Raw genomic sequence first — 18,144 nt, 5'->3', positions numbered from 1 at the left:
GATCAGTGGAACATGTCCACAGCTTATAAGTGCCAAAGAATAATCGAGGAAGGTAGGGAAATAAGAATATATGGCTTTGGAATGGAGGTGGTGGTCGGGCGGGTAATCGCAGCGTTGCCAAACATTAGGCTATGGTCGAGTGTTCGTGGAGGCGTCCGGAATTTTGATAGTTCAGATATGGCAACCCTACCTATGAAGGCATTCTTCATTCATCATCGTTACTGAGCAATGTTACTATATATTTCAGTGCCTATGCTTATGATAAGAAGCCATCATAGTGAATAAAAGGTGTTTAATGTGAAACCTTATTATTTGATCGTTTCTTTATCAATAAAACGCAAAGTAATGCCAGCAACTGTCCATTCGCTTTGTGTCATACTGTGCATGTGTATTAATAACTGCAGAAGACAGTTCATGGAATGACCCAGAACATATATATATATATATATATATATATATATATATATATATATATATATATATATATATATATATATATAGATATATATATATATATATATATATCGCCTCAATCTGAACAACGTATACCAACTGTTTTGCAAAGATAAGCACACGACGTGAGCTAAATCATTTCAAGGTTGTCTTCAGTACTGAAGACAACACATGACATTTGCAGTCGCATTTTTTAAAACAAATAAATGTATAATTGTAATTCAGGTACTACTATGTTATTTTACCGTGTTTTACATCACAACGTATTATAGATTATCATTAAAAGGGAACATTATAACATACACAATAAATACACATCACTTCATACCTTCAAATGCTCCCTGCATTTAAACATCTTTGAGAGCGGCGACATCACTTCATATCGCGACTGTACATTATTTATATATATATATATATATATATATATATATATATATATATATATATATATATATATATATATATATATATATATATATACAGTAAAACCCCGATTATCCAAAATGGAAGGGGGGAAGCCTCTTTCGGATAAGCCGATTTTTCGGATAATCCGGATTTATGGCCGCCATTTTGATCGCCGCCAGTTTGATCGTCGGCATTGTGTTCTGCTGTATGATAAGGACGACTTTCTTCCTTTTCCCGGTTTCTTTCGGCATGGTGATGTAGAAAGAAGTGAGGTCGAAGCACAGGTAGAACGCGATGCGACTGCCCAGTGTGAAGTGTGTGACGCGACTGCCGCCGACTGACGTTGTAAACAATGAAACCAAACAAACACACGCTACGCTAAACAAAGTAGTACGCTTAAAACATGTGATGTAAATGTTTTATTGTATGTTTGTCTGTGTGTCTCCTTGTCTGGACCAGTGTATGTTGATACTAGTGAGCGTTGCAGATCTGAATTGTGAATGTTGCAGAGTGCGATTGTGAATGGTTGTGCAAGCTTGCAAGTGTGACCTTGATGCATCGTGCAGGTGGAGACACAGTATGATGACTCATATTATCGCGCAACTCGTATGTTGGAAGTGGAATGTGGCATGGAGTGGAGAGGGAGTCGTGTTTGTGTCGTTGTCTTGAGAGTACGGTGTGAGAGTAGTCGTGCAGTAGTTTGTTAGATTCGCCGCACCTACGTCCTTGCTGGGGCGAAGGTGCAGACGTGGTGTTGTTGAGAGTTTGTTTAATGTTTTTTGTCTAATACATTGATCTATTTGTTACAAGCTATTTCGGCAATACGTATTAGAAAGCATATTCATTTTAACTGTTCTTATCAATTTTAAATGTGTTAATATAGTACATATGTAGTTACTTTTATTTATTTTTGATGTTTTATAACGTTTTAGTATAGATTTTTTTTTTTTTAATTGCATTATCCAGATCAATTTCGGATAATCCGGTTTTTCGGATAATCCGCTTTCGGATAATCGGGGTTTTACTGTATATATATATATATATATATATATATATATATATATATATATATAGAGAGAGAGAGAGAGAGAGAGAGAGAGAGAGAGAGAGAGAGAGCTTGGTGTGCCGCAAAAATATTAGTTGTTTCTTAGTGTGCCGTCATACAAAATACAGTACCCTCTCGAGTTTCACGCTATCTGAGTTTTGTGATCCTTGAGTTCTGCACTTAGTCCTAAATTCTTACCATCACGACTTTTGCGCATTACCGCCATGAGTTTCGCGGTGCTTTGACATGTACGGGTCACGTTTACCTACCGTCGGCGTCATGCGTGCTGCCTTAAAAGGCGGTGTCCAACCATTGGGGCTGTGGGCAACCGCGCCTGTATGCCCAACTGGGAGCGAGTGTTGGTTGTCTGTATGAATGGAAAACGGTTGTGAGTACGAGCGTGGGTACGTGGGTACCGAATGGCTGCATGTAAACAAACAGACGACGGCAGTGGCTGAGGAGCAGTGGAAGATGGCCCACCAAGAGACTCATAAAATGGACTGGCAGAGCTGCTTTGCTTACTACTTGATTAACAAGATAAGAGAACACCCCATGTTGGGGAACCACAGTCCAAAAAACCTTTTCGTTGATCTGGTGTTGTTTCCCTCTTCTTCTTTTGACCTATAATGCATGGCAGTGACGGTGAAAAGTAACAGTGGAAAATAGCAAAAGGGCATAGAAAACCAAAATCAGGGAAAGAAAAGAACAGAAAAACACCTAAGTTCAGGGTGAAGTGTATAAGTGGGCACTGTGAAGTAAATAAGGGCCACTTTCACAGTCACTTTGTTTGTTTTGATCGTTACCAATGGCGGTGAATCGACGCTATAGTTTTCCACGTGAAATTGGCTTTTGGGGCAGTGGTGGCTGCACAGAAAGCGACAGGTGTTGAGAGTGTGTGGTAAGGTGCGGGGCTAGGCTAACCCTGCAGCCGTCACGAGGTGCCGTTGTAAAGGCAATACCTCTGACACCATCACATCACATCACTACCCATCGGCCAGTTTCACGTGGAAATACTAGAGCGGCGATCCCCGCGACTGATAACGATCAAAACAAACAAAATGGCTGTGAAAGTGGCCCTAAGTGCATGTTGTGAAGTATAAAAGTGTGGAGAAGGAGGACCTAAGAAGCGATACAAAACATTACAGGTCAAAAGAAGAAGAAGGTCCACTACACTGGCCGGTGTTGCAAGAAATATCTCCCCGATGAAATTAGTCATTCTGCTGTCCACCACGCATGTGCACTGTGGGAATACACGGCATTAAAAGTGTTAATTTGCCTGGATTTGTTCTTCTTTGTCCGCTTGTGGTCTTTGTGAGCGGTGAGGGAAATATGGAAGCAGTAAGCAAGTTGAACCTCTCTGTGAGCTATTTTGCGATTGCGCCGGCAGTTTACGTTCAATAGGCATTGACAAGTCAATCATGATGTTAGTGATTTAATGATTTATAACAGAAAAAGTTAGCAGATTATGCCATAACACACAGAAAACTACCGGAAGCTATAGGTTTGTCCAACTGTACCACGGATGACCGCAAGCAACCACCCTTACTTTAGCAGACGACACCACGTGGATCACAAGCGTGTATTCATAACTGCCAGCCAATTGTAAGGCAGCTGCCTTCAACTGCGGCTTCAGAACGACCTGTTCTCACTTCCCATTTTCTGCCTATTACTATTTTGAGATAACAAGAGAGTAAAGTCGAAAAAATTGTGATATCAAGGGAGTAAAGTCGAAAAAAAAAGTAATTTTTTTCCACGGGCCGGAACCAGTAAGAGCTTTTTCATGTATTTCAATACCTCGCGTTTTGCGATCCTCGAGTTTAGCGCTATACCTTCGGAATTAAGCAAGCGCGAAACTTGAGAGGGTACTGTAGTTTGAAAACCACTGGTATATGGTGTGGGAGGGCACTTGCTGGAGGGGATCATCCTCCTATAAAGATGCAAGTGCCTCTGCATGTGAATGGTGAGTTGAGTGAGAGTTTTGGTATTGGTGTCGGGGTGAGATAGAGGTGTGTGATGTCACCATGGCTTTTTAATGTGTACATGGCCGGTTGTTTGAGAGAAATGAAAGCCAGAGTGGCATAGCTAGGTCCAAAGCTGAAAGTGAGAGGTACAGTGGAGTTTGGTGGGAGGCCTGCTTGCAGATGATACAGTATTGATTGCAGAGAATGAGGGGACACTGCATATGATAGTGGATGAGTTTGACAGGCTATGTAAGAGGAGAAAGCTGAAAATGAATGCTGGAAAGAGTAAGGTTTGAGAGGGCAAGAGAGCAGACCATTGATTTTACAAAGCCGTACAAAGTTAGAGGAGAGAGTACAATGAAGTGTAGGATAAAGCTGGGGGAAGAGAGATTGGAGGAGGTGACTGAGTTTAAATATGGAAGTATGGAAGGTGAGGACTATTAGTCCTTGCACTGCTGGGCGGTGCTGATAGATTTTGTAAAATAGGTGTCTTTCATCAACCTGCAGGACTGTGGTCACATTAGCACCTTAAAAATAATAATTTATATTGTTTTTCATCGCCAACATATAGATTAACTCATCAATTATCGTAACAATTTGAACAAATGGTCACCACGAGAATACAGTAATATTGATAATGTTTGAACCATAAATTCCCAACATAACCCAACAATACATAACTTGTAACAGAGTTTATTGGAAGTGTTCCAACCTGCAGGACTGGGGTCACATTAGCACCTTAACTTCACATTTTTAACATATGCATGTCACCAACATATAGATTAACTCATCAATTATCGTAACACCACAATAACAAATGGTCACCCACGAGAATACAGTAATATTGATAATGTTTGAACCATAAATTCCCAACATAACCCAACAATACATAACTTGAACCATAAATTCCCAACATAACCCAACAATACATAACTTGAACCATAAATTCCCAACATAACCCAACAATACATAACTTGAACCATAAATTCCCAACATAACCCAACAATACATAACTTGAACCATAAATTCCCAACATAACCCAACAATACATAACTTGAACCATAAATTCCCAACATAACCCAACAATACATAACTTGAACCATAAATTCCCAACATAACCCAACAATACATAACTTGAACCATAAATTCCCAACATAACCCAACAATACATAACTTGAACCATAAATTCCCAACATAACCCAACAATACATAACTTGAACTATAAATTCCCAACAGAATCCAACAATACATAACCAGTCACTGAAAAGTTCACCGAGAGTATGTCACAGAAATTACACAATTATTTAAAATATTCAACTCACAACATTGCCGACTTCAGCTGCCCTTGGGTAGCCACGGACACCATACCTAGGAGTGGACCCCACCTCTAATACTTCCAGGGCTCCAGGAGAGTGCCTCACACAGTGAATGATAGTTTATAAGTGTTTTGGTAGTGCCAAGTTGCTCTCCTTTTTGGTTGCTGTCTTACCTCAATGAATCCCTCAACGAAACTCTCAACGAATCTTTAACACCTTCCACTCGTACAAACCACTCAAAGAAACACAAAACTCCCAGACGCTTTAGAGTCATACGCAGTTAAGCTAGAAATGATAATACATATTAAGGTAATATATCTTATCAATAACATTGTTTAAATGACAAAATGCAATCATGTAAACATGGCAAAGTTATGAATTATAATATTGGAACAACCCAGTAATGATGGAACAATTAGTGTGGGAACCTTATTATGATGTGTAAATTGTATTACGTGAAGGAAAGAGCAGTGAAGGGCAGACAGGTAGTAGGTGCATTGGAGAGAGTTATGAAAGGAATATCTTATTTTGTGGGGTATAACGCGCTCCGTCGTATACCGCACACCCTAAACTTTAAGACAACAATTTTGGGGGAAAATTCAGCGCTTAAAATGCTCAGAAATGTGTACGGTTAAGCAAGACTGATGATGTGCACTTTCCCAAAATTTCTGTTAACCCCTAAAGGTCAGGGATGTACCGTGCAATTGGTTCTCCCCGAATGGAAATGTTCTGATGATCTCCCCAACCCAAAATTGGTCAATTTCCATTATCAATTTCACGTCTCTGCCTGAGCCAGTAGCTTTAAATTTATGAGCATTTCCTGTATCCATCCTTCCTCTTCAGTCTGCCTGAAACCCGAAGTCTGTACGTCATGTAGTGTTTCCGTGGTGATGTGATGAACTGCAGTAACTTTTAGCTAGGAGCAAGCCTGTGTTCGCAACTTCGCAGCGCTGCGCAGCTTGTGGGTGGAGTGGAGTGGGCCCTTCCCCTTCTTCGCACTCGACCCCGCTACAAAGCCCCTTCATTACCCTCATTCTTAACTTGATAACCCTGAAGGGTGGTGGGATGCATCCTCAGGGGCCTCAGTATCACTTCCACCATCACCATAATGAGATTGATCTACAGGATGACCGGCAAAGCGAGGTTTCACCATAACGGGGCTCAGCCTTCCTGACAAGACAAGGCGTTGGAATTTAATACTGTTGATGTAACTGTCTTCACCACTAACACTGCTTTCGAAGCTTGAAAAAGTCACTCAGCTCTTTTCCAATGGCCAAGGATGCTATCTCTGTCAGCAGTTGCCTGATTCACCAGACAGAATAATATTTCACAGACAAGTTGGACAACTGGATCTTTATTTTCTGTGTACATTATGTTATCACTAAACGAAAAGATAGAATAATTACAACACTTTTACACATTACTCCATGGTATAAACTTTAGTAATGGAAATTATTGTATATAGATGTTTCATGCTCTTCGTACTGTCTGTTTTCCTAGGACAATTTATTATTTTATGTATTGATGGATTGAACTCAATGTTTTATGATTTTTTTTCATTTTATATATTTTAAAGGAAATGCATTTACACATAACCCACAAATAGTTTACTTTCATCATAAAATTAATGATATTTGAGAATGACTTGATCTTGATCTTGATGTCACAAGTGGCTTGAGATTTCTCCCAGCCAGGCCTTTGTATCGGCAGCTCCTGGCACGTTCACTCTTGATAGTTCTCAGAAGACAGGAGCAAGCGAGAAACACAGGCATACGGCGTGACGCTCACAGGATGGGTTTTTGTTGTGGTGCTGGCAGGAGGGTTCGCAACCTTCGATTTCGGTCGTCAGTTGGGCAGGCTATTTTGGTTTCGGTCACATAATTTCTCTTTTTCCACAAAGGCAACTAAAGATAATGTGCTCTAAGCTTTTTTATTTGAATCATAAACCTTTACAATGGCGAGGTAAAATGCGTGTACAGGTAACTCGATTTATGCGAGTTTGGTTTATGCGATTTTGAAATAACGCGGGGTCCAAAATCCAAATAAATGTTTAATTTACACATTTTTTCACTTATACGCGATATTTTATGGAGTGGCCACCAGATGTCTCACACAACTGGACTCACATGGCCCCGCGGCCACACAGCTGAGCTCATTTCTTCCCGTGTGCCACTTGAACAACAATACAGTACCCACGCTGCCACGCTACTCAACAATAAGGGTGGACAGGTACCGGTACTAGCTATATGGTACGGTACCGGTACCAATACTAGCCAGTCGCTCATGGTGTCCCTCATTTCTTCCTCACACGAGTGAGGCTGAGACTGAGTGCCTGAGTGAATATCTCGGTGATATGGATATTCTCTCTCTCTCTCTCTCTCTCTCTCTCTCTCTCTCTCTCTCTCTCTCTCTCTCTCTCTCTCTCTCTCTCTCTCTCTCTCTCTCTCTCTCTCTCTCTCTCTCTCTCTCTCTCTCTCTCTCTCTCTCCACTGAATGAAGTGAATATTTATTTTTTGATAGAAACCTACCTCATGTTTGATTTACATTGTTTTTGATTTACGCGACCTCTTCAAGGACACAATACTCGCGTAAATTGAGAGTTACCTGTACGGCATATTTTGTATATTGCATTCATAAAAAATGAGATAGCTGCAACACACATGCGACCATTGTTTCCGCTCTAAAAGGATGTTAATAATATATACTCTAGTATATATTGGAAATTATCACAGACAAATAACCATGAACTTATATTAGTAAGAATATTGGCATTGAAAATCAATATGTATGGTAAACAAGACTTTTTTGTGGATGCCACTTGGCAGAGCGCGACGCTTTGTCCAACTTGTAAATTAAGCCAGCCGGTGACCCCTGAAAATGATGAGTTAGTGGCCTTGGCCATTGTGCTTGCACTGAGAGCTCTTTTGGGAGAAAGAGGAGGCTTATGAGGAGTAGAGGTCACTGGCAGTGGACACTCGGAGGTGGAATCAGACGAGGAAGATACGAAAAAACTCCTGCCATTGTTACGGCCACGGAAACACTGAGAATGGCACGGAAGAGTTGTGTGGCATCTAAAAGTCAAACCAGAAAAGAAAATCAATCAAAATTTGTACCTTCAGCATATACCGCGCAGGGGTAACTTTTTGGCATTTTTTTAAGTGAAAAAGGTGCATGTTATACGCTGCAGAATACGGTAAGTATGAGCATGGAGGTAAAGAGGGGAATAAGGAACAGCATTACCCTGCCAGCACTGTCATATGCATCAATGACGTGGACATGGAATGCAGCACAGCAATCGAGAATACATGCAATGCACAAAAATGAGTTATATAAGAGGTGCATGTGGTGTTTCAGGATGGAATGGAAAAAGTGATGAAAATGTGTATGATAGGTTTGATATGGGTGTGACAGCGAAAGGAGTGGAATGTGGATGGGTGAAGCGTGGTGCACTGAAATGGTTTGGACACATGATGAGAATGAGAGAGAATGAATTTGTGAAGAGAATGTATGAGGGAAGAAGGATTGATGGAGGGAAAGTCAGGGAAGACCACCTGTGAAGTGGATCAGTAGGGTGAGCAAGTATTGGAGTGAGAGAATTGGAAGTAGCAGAACTGAGTGTGTTGAGAGGAAGTGCCAGAACAGGGAGAGATGGAGACACATCTGCCATGGCCACCCCCTGGAGGAAAGTTCCCGTGGGGGGCAGGGCATCGGAGATATAGATAGATGATGTAATATCAGAGTGAAATTGAATTCATTGTATGACTACATATTACTTTACCATTTGATTGCTTTCTGCACTACCAAAGGGTAAAGTCTATAGTCTCTTTTTACCAGGAGCTTCACATGGAAGGGGAATGTGTAAGTGATGGATTTTATCTGGTAAAACCACAAACTACAAATTGGGAAGGTGTCTAGATTTGAGGGTTAACAATATTATTGGTAATCTTTGAGAATCAGAATGGTAATGTCATGATGGCAAATAGAAGCTAAAAAAATTCTTTGTATTGCCATTAACCCAGGTTCGGCTGACAATATGGGGAACCCAAGCAGAGACCTTTGATGGATCTCAGCAACCCGTGGTCGCAGTAAAAGGAGCCAAGGTGTCGGACTTCAGTGGTATCTCTTTGTCTACCCTCAGCTCTTCCTGTCTCCAAGTAAGTTACAGATGGTTTGACATTTAAGCAAAGATACACCATAATATTTATTACCACATAATGACAGACTTGCTGGCTGTCATTAGATTACTTTAGTGTGCAAAGTTTATCTTAGGAATTTCTTTCAGATCAACCCAGACATTCGGGAGGCTCACATGGTGAAGGGATGGTTCGATAATGGAGGAAATGTAGCACAGACTCAGAACCTTTCAGGGAAGAATACGGCAGGAGGAGGTGAGTAGTGTGTTAAATGACTGTGTGATTATATATATACAGTTGTCCCTCAAATAGTACGGGGGTTAGGAACCCAGGATCCCCGTACTATTCGAAAATCCGTATAAAATTAGTGCCCCCGTTAGAAACACTCCTGGGCTGTGTTTGAGAGAGGGAATCGGGACTCTCGGAACGTACCAAGTGCTCTCAAATGTGTGATGCGGCAGCACGAGTTGCCAACTTGACAAGTCTGCTGGCTCCCGGCTTTGAGTGGTGGGGCGCCTTCGTGCTGTGGTGACGTCATCAGCAAATATGGCGGTCCAAACAAACACATATAAGTGTTTTCATTGCATTTCACCTCTCTGTGCCACCATAACCACTGCAGCCTTCCTTTTTATCTTCTGTTGTAAAGAGTTCGTCAGCCAGGACAGCTAGTAATGCATCAGCATACGCCATTTTGCTGCGAGTGAGACGCCGTTACCATAGCAACGACGAGGCTTAGTAAAAGGACGGCCCTTGTCTCCACTCTTAAGGCACTCGAGGAGTACTGGCAGTTACTGCGGCAAGAATTTCTTTTACACTATGATTTTCAGGGTGTTGGCCCTGAGGGAGTAAGCCGTTTCAAAGGCTGTAGTTGGGACCGAAAGGGACAACTACCTCCCGAACCAAGACCAAGACCAAGATGATAGATATGAATAGATCAATGTATTAGACAAAAAACATTAAACAAACTCTCAACAACACCACGTCTGCACCTTCGCCCCAGCAAGGACGTAGGTGCGGCGAACGAACAAACTACTGCACGACTACTCTCACACCGTACTCTCAAGACAACGACACAAACGACTCCCTCTCCACTCCATGCCACATTCCTTCCAACATACGAAAGGCGATAATATGAGTCATCATACTGTGTCTCCACCTGCACGATGCATCAAGGTCACACTTGCAAGCTTGCACAACCATTCACAATCGCACTCTGCAACATTCACAATTCAGATCAGCAACGCTCACAAGTATCAACATACACTGGTCCAGACAAGGAGACACACAGACAAACATACAATAAAACATTTACATCACATGTTTTAAGCGTACTACTTTGTTTAGCGTAGCGTGTGTTTGTTTGGTTTCATTGTTTACATCGTCAGTCGGCGGCAGTCGCGTCACACACTTCACACTTCACTTCACACTTTTAGATAAAAAGCAGCAGCGACAGCATCCTCATCCATTCTGGCTAATGGTCCGTCCATACTAGCTACATGTGTTCTAATGAGAAAATAAGAACCAAGGTGCAAGATCAAAGTGATAGTCATCCAACCGAGAAAGCAAGACACAAGGCCGACGATCAAACTGGCGGCGATCAAAATAATGACCATAAATCCGGATTATCCGAAAAATCGCTTATCCGAAAGAGGCTTCCCTTCCATTTAGGATAATCGGGTTTTACTATATATATATATATATATATATATATATATATATATATATATATATATATATATATATATATATATATATATATATATATATATATATATATATATATATATATATATATATATATATATATATATATATATATATATATATATATATATATATATATATATATATATATATATATATATATATATATATAAACCATTATTATAAAGCGGATTATCCGAAATTGATCTGGATAATGCAATTAAATTTTTTTTTCTATACTAAAACGTTATAAAACATCAAAAATAAATAAAAGTAACTACATATGTACTATATTAACACATTTAAAATTGATAAGAACAGTTAAAATGAATATGCTTTCTAATACGTATTGCTGAAATAGCTTGTAACGAATAGATCAATATATTAGACAAAAAACATTAAACAAACTCTCAACAACACCACGTCCGCACCTTCGCCCCAGCAAGGACGTAGGTGCGGCGAACGAACAAACTACTGCACGACTACTCTCACGCCGTACTCTCAAGACGACACAAACACGACTCCCCTCTCCACTCCATGCCACATTCCCCTTCCAACATACAAGTTGCGCGATAATATGAGTCATCATACTGTGTCTCCACCTGCACGATGCATCAAGGTCACACTTGCAAGCTTGCACAACCATTCACAATCGCACTCTGCAACATTCACAATTCAGATCTGCAACGCTCACAAGTATCAACATACACTGGTCCAGTCAAGGAGACACACAGACAAACATACAATAAAACATTTACATCACATATTTTAAGCGTACTACTTTGTTTAGCGTAGCGTGTGTTTGTTTGGTTTCAAAATCAAAATGGCGGCGATCAAAATGGCGGCCATAAATCCGGATTATCCGAAAAATCGGCTTATCCAAAAGAGGCTTCCCCCCTTCCATTTCGGATAATCGGGTTTTACTGTATATATATATATATATATATATATATATATATATATATATATATATATATATATATATATATATATATATATATATATATATATATATATATATATTTTTTTTACTTTGTTGCCTATTAGCGGTAGGCATCTTCCCGGTGGGGCCTGATGGTCGGCCCAAGGCTTCTTCCAGGTGGGGCCTGATGGTCGGCCCAGCCCGTTCTGGCGCAGGCGAGTGTTTATAGTGGCGCCATCTTGCATTGGCTCGTGCTGCCCCCCGGAACTCGTTCTTGATTCGCTTGGACGGCTTCCTTTAGAGTCCGGGTTGATGGGTGGTCTTCAGGACAGCATGTGGGTAGTTTTAAGCCACTCGGCGGTGACTGAAAAATCCGAGTTGTAGCGTGTGGATTCGAACCCGCGTCGTCCATCACGCGTCGAATGTGGGTCCAGTACGCTATCACTTCGGCCACCGCCTATCCATATATATATATATATATATATATATATATATATATATATATATATATATATATATATATATATATATATATATATATATATATATTATTTTACTTATTTTGCAGTAAAAGAAGCACTTTCTAGCCTAATAAATTGCAAACAATATATAAAAAAATTAAGAAAATATTAATACGAACATATTGAAATAAAATACATAGCGTACAGCAGATGAGTAGACAGACTCGCATGTATGTAAAACGCAGCTTTGGCCGCTTACGCTTGAGCTAGTTTGCCCACGTGTGATTGTACATGGCACACTATTGGCTGATGGATGGGAGGTGACCAATCACAGCACTGTTCTGTATCCTGGGTGCTGATTGGCTCAGTGACCCTAGCATTTGTTGGTTCATGTGTGGTTAGCTCGGAGACAAAGGGAGTGTGTTATAGCTTGCTACCGTTAAATGCTCGAGAACTTGGCAGTGAGGGCCAGACAGGATGAGGCAATGGCTACACTTGAACAAGACTAAAATCCTAAACTTGCTCAACATGATTACTACAAGCTTATCTACTTTCGTGGAACTCTTTACTGTACTGGAATAAACACATGGAGAGCTACTGAACCGAACAGCCTATACGCTCTTCTTCTTCTTGTGACCACAACTTACTGACCATACGAGTTACCGACATGTTGGTGACTGAGTTTCTGACTTGAATTTCGATGAGTTTCCCGTGAAATGTAGCCGACTTTGAATCTCTCGAGAAACTAGTGGTTGGGTGACTTTGTTCACACGGGCTGAGAGAGAGAGAGAGAGAGAGAGATTTACATAGATTTACATAGAAAATCAGACCACACAGACCCCATGGTCCAGACTTGATGGTCTGTCCTTAAACCTAAGTAATTTTACATTAATCAGAAGACTCCAAAACGTTGCATTTCTACTCTAGTTGATATTAAGTTGAAGGAAGTGACGGTCGAGCTTATTTTTGAAGGAGTCAATCGTGTTACACTGGACCACTGATGGTGGAAGCTAGAGAGAGAGAGAGAGAGAGAGAGAGAGAGAGAGAGAGAGAGAGAGAGACCTCTTGATTAACACAAGTTTAAACAACACGTTTTTGATTTAACACGAGTTTATATTTAAGGAGATACAATTAACTAACGCGATATTTTTTATTTAACGGGCGTTTAATCGATGACGTAACGCTTGGTGACGTCACGTGCACCCATGCTGCTTCTGGGGTGTGTTTGAGAGAGCGACTCAGGCCACCCCGGGCGCCCAGACCACCCGGACCCCTCTATCAAATACTTTTGTGTGCCTCTCAGTTGAGCCTCGTTGTTGCTATGGTAACGGTGTCTCACTGGCAGCAATGTGGCGTCCGCTGCTCTCTCTAGCTGTTCTGGCAGCAAAATGGCATTTGCTGATCTTCGTGATGACATTTCAACAAGCTTCACAAGCTGTTCTGGCCGCCGAGCTCCTTGCAACAGAGGATGAAAAGGAAGCTGCAGTGGTTATGGTAGCACAGAAAGGTGAAATGCAATGGAAACACTTATATGTGTTTGTTTGGGCCGCCGTATTTGTTGATGACGTCATCACAGCACGGAGGCGCTCCACCTCTCCAAACCGGGCTGCAGCGGGCAGTCCAAGTTGGCAACTCGTGCTGCAGCGTCATGCGTTTGGGAGGAACGTATGTTTTTGTTGTTTCTGTGACCTACTAATGTATTAATAATTTTTTTTTTTTTTTTAAGGTTAGAGTATCAAAATCCCCAAAATAGGCAGACTTTCCCAGTGTCCGGGAACGTAACCTCCCCATATTACTATTGTTTCTTATGGGGAAATTATGTTTAAATAACGCGATTTTAAATAACATGACATCTCCAGGAATGTAACCCTCGTGTTAATCAAGAGGTGACTGTATATATATATATATATATATATATATATATATATATATATATATATATATATATATATATATATATATATATATATATATATATATAAACAGTAAACCCTCGATATAACGGACCTGCTTATAACGAACAAGGTCAGAGGGTCAGATATCCACCGGGACCGACCGAGAATAGTTTTTAACCTATTGTGCCAGGTAACTACAATAGCTTCTGCTAGCCGCCTCACCCTCCTCCCTTTATCTGCTGTCCCATCCTTCAGTTACTGTAGTCTTTTTCAGCCCACTTGATGAAATATTTTCCTCCTTGTGGTTCCCATTCATATGAAGAACATATTTAAACCACAAGAAAGTTGTGCATCAATCCAGGATATAAATGTAATGGAAAATAGCCAAGTGTTTATGAGTGTTAGTACTGACACAGCTCAAGGGGTCACCCATTGGGTAGGTTAGGTTATGTTGTTAGGTTTGGTTAGTTTATATTTACTCGGCATGCTGTGTAGGGCTGTGGAAGTAAGGCGCAAATAAGCAACACAAGATAGGATGAGGTGGCGGTGGGGTGGCCCAGTACGTGGACCGGTGTTGCAAGAAATACCTCCTCGCAGAAATAAGTTGCTCTGCTATCCACCACACATTCACACTGGGGGAATACACAGCAGGAAAAACATCAATTTGCCTGGGTTTTGTTTTAGTTTGTCCACTGGTGATCTTTGTGAGCGGTAAGTGAAATATAGAAACATTTAGTAAGTTGAACCTCTCTCTGCGACTTACTTACGTCCATGGCGGTGGGTGGAGAACAGGCTTTGAAAGGTATTTTACCCACACACATAACAATACGGACCCCCGCAGGGCCCCACTGCCAACCTGACAGCCTCAGTGCCTCGCAGTCTGTCGCCAAGTGTGCTGTGCGGCTATACAGACAACGTGCAGACAACATAATAATAAAAACTATATACCTACATTTATTAGGTTCGTCAGTATTATTATACATTTTTTTTTCTTTTTTTTCTGACGCTTATAACGGGCTTTCGTAACGGACGAAGTTCCCCCCCAATTAGTAAGTTATATATATATATATATATATATATATATATATATATATATATATATATATATATATATATATATATATATATATATATATATATATATATATATATATATATATATATATAAAAATGTCCAGAAATGTGGATTTGGAGTAATGGCTGTACGAGTGAGTAAGAACAGGCAAATACTGCACACCTTCACATCTTGAAATACCGTAAGCCAAACCTTCATTAGGCTGGGGTATCATGGTAGTGGTGAAGACGTTATCATTCTTTGCCTCCCACACTGTGTATGTAAGAATGAGAGTTTGGCGATGTGTTGCGAATGAACAATAGGTTTCCTAACAGTGTTGTGAATGGACAATAGGTTTCCTAACAGTGTTGTGAATGAACAATAGGTTTTCCTAACAATCTGCTTATTTTATCTCATAATAGCTAATAGTTGCACAGCAGCATGCTAACAGTTGTTATTTAAGGAACAGTTGAATACAGACCAGACATCTTGAAAGTAAATCAAATATGGTGTTAAAACTCGTACTCCTTCAATGTTTGATTTAAATTTTACTTTATTTTTCAGTTACAGGAGACTTTAAGCTGTTTGCTGAAGCCCAACAGAAGACTGGAGTTGACAATCCAGAATACTGCTGTCTCAAAGGAGTCATTGTAATGGTTCGAAAAGAAAACAGTATGTATGCAGCTTGCCCCAAAGAAGGATGCAATAAGAAGGTTGTAGATCAAGGCAGTAGCCAATACAGATGTGAAAAGTGTGACCAGAGTTACGACTCATTCAAGTGGCGCATCATGCTCGGGGTAAGTTCTTTATGGTAATTTTTAGGCTAATGAACATCAAGAAACAAAATGGGTTTAACTTTTTACCAGACTTTGTTGCAGTTACAGAGTTTATTTTCATATTTTAACAAGAAATATTACAGTTTACATATTATGTTGGCAGCAGAACTGAGGAACCTTTTTTCCAGGTTTGTGTGGCAGACATCTCAGATAGCCACTGGGTAACCATATTCCAGGATGAAGCCCAGCGATTGCTCAACACCACATCAGATGAGCTTGGTCTCATGAAAGAAACTAATAATGTTGAATTTGAGAAAATAATGGACAGCATTCTATTCAAGAACTATAACTTCAAGTTGAGATGCAAAATAGAAACATACAATGTGAGTATGAAAGCATGTCAATAGTTACACACATACACACACACACACACACACACACACACACACACACACACACGCACATGCACACACACCACGATAGCAAGACGTGCCTGCCGAGCTCTCGGAACGGCTGATTGGCGCTGCCTCAACGGTGCCTAGTCGTAGTGTTTACAAGGGGCCTGGGTAATGTACAGTTTTTCTTTATTGTACACTGTGGTCCCGTCTCCTATTATTGACTAGTTGCAAGATGAATGGGAGGGAGGATGATTTAGAGTGGACTACACCGAGCAGACGATATGGATCAAGAAGGTGGGAAATAAGGATGGAAATGGAGAGTGCTGATGATGATAGTGATGAGGGTAGGTATGAGAATGGTGCAATGTTTTTGGGTTTCGCGAGTAAAGAATCTGCTATTTATAAGAGAATATTGCTTATGGAAAAGAAACTGGATAAGTGGATCGGAGTAGTGAAGAGCAGGGATGAAGAGGAGATACAGAGCAGATCACAACAAAGGGACCTCAGGTCTAGAGTTCGAAATTTCGATGGAAGAAAATGAAAAGAGACTGATTCAGGAAAATGAGGAGTTGAAGGAGAAATTAGCAAGATATGAAAAGTCGATGAAGGAAGGACTGGGAGTGATGAGAAATGAAAATGAAAATCTGAAGGAAATAATGACCAAGAAGGAACACAGAGTTAAAGAGGAAATGTTGGGGGAAATAAAGACTTGGAAGGTGAAAAATGAAAAAGCAAATGTAGACCTTAAAGAAGTGATCGAACAACAATTGAAAGAAGACAAGGAAAACGTAGAGAAGGAGGTGGTTAAGCTTTGAAGAAAAATGAGGAACTAGTAAGAGAGGTGGCAGACAAGAAGAAGAGTGAAGTGGTATTCGACATGAAGGAACAGAATATAACATACAAACCAAGAAGGGAAAAGGAAGAACTGAAATCTGTAAAAGACCTACTTAAAAACTTGAATGATGAAGAACGGCAAAACATTGAGGAGGAGGTGGAGGAAATTTATAGGATGGGCCCCTATATGAAAGGGAAAACAAGACCAAGTTCGTAGAAGGCAGCAGAAGAAATATTGTTAAGGGAAACAGAAGGATGTAAGGATATATATATATATATATATATATATATATATATATATATATATATATATATATATATATATATATATATCTATATATATATATATATATATATATATATATATATATATATAAAGAAAAATAGAAATGAAGAAGAAAGGAAGAAATGGAACGAACTACTAACAGAGGCAAAAGAAAGGAATAATGCAAGATCTGAAGAGGAAAAAGAGGTATTTTTTTGGAGAGTTATGGGAGATAAAAAAAAAAGTGGTACAGAAGGGAGAAGATGAAAGAGAGTGAAAGTCAAACAAGATCGACACAATTAAGGGATTGACTGTGATGTATACAAATGTAGATGGAATAATATCTATAAGCTAGAATTGCAAGACTACCTACAAGAGAAGGAGCCAATGATAGTATGCCTAACAGAAACTAAACTAAATGAAGACATCCAAATAGTGTTTGATAAGAAAATACAGTGTATGGAGGAAAGATAGAGTGGGCAAAGGTGGTGGAGTAGTGATGATAATGACAAAGAAGGAGTT

The 18,144-nt window shown here is 40.1% G+C and overlaps 1 protein-coding gene across 3 annotated transcripts in view; it reads left to right on the top strand.

Moving 5' to 3' along the window:
• LOC126997370 (replication protein A 70 kDa DNA-binding subunit-like) overlaps window positions 1-18,144 on the top strand; it is a 49,562-nt gene that overhangs the window by 27,368 nt on the left and 4,050 nt on the right. For all 3 annotated transcript variants that reach the window (XM_050858434.1, XM_050858432.1, XM_050858433.1), the window contains 4 exons: window positions 9,200-9,334; window positions 9,463-9,568; window positions 15,914-16,146; window positions 16,314-16,508. In XM_050858434.1, coding sequence (XP_050714391.1) covers window positions 9,200-9,334; window positions 9,463-9,568; window positions 15,914-16,146; window positions 16,314-16,508 — 669 coding nt within the window. The remainder of the gene's footprint in view (window positions 1-9,199; window positions 9,335-9,462; window positions 9,569-15,913; window positions 16,147-16,313; window positions 16,509-18,144) is intronic.

Source organism: Eriocheir sinensis, chromosome 12 (genome assembly GCF_024679095.1).
Source record: "Eriocheir sinensis breed Jianghai 21 chromosome 12, ASM2467909v1, whole genome shotgun sequence".
NCBI lineage: Eukaryota > Metazoa > Arthropoda > Malacostraca > Decapoda > Varunidae > Eriocheir > Eriocheir sinensis.
Note: the sequence above shows the minus strand (reverse complement) of the source record. Positions and strands in the feature narration are given on the sequence as shown.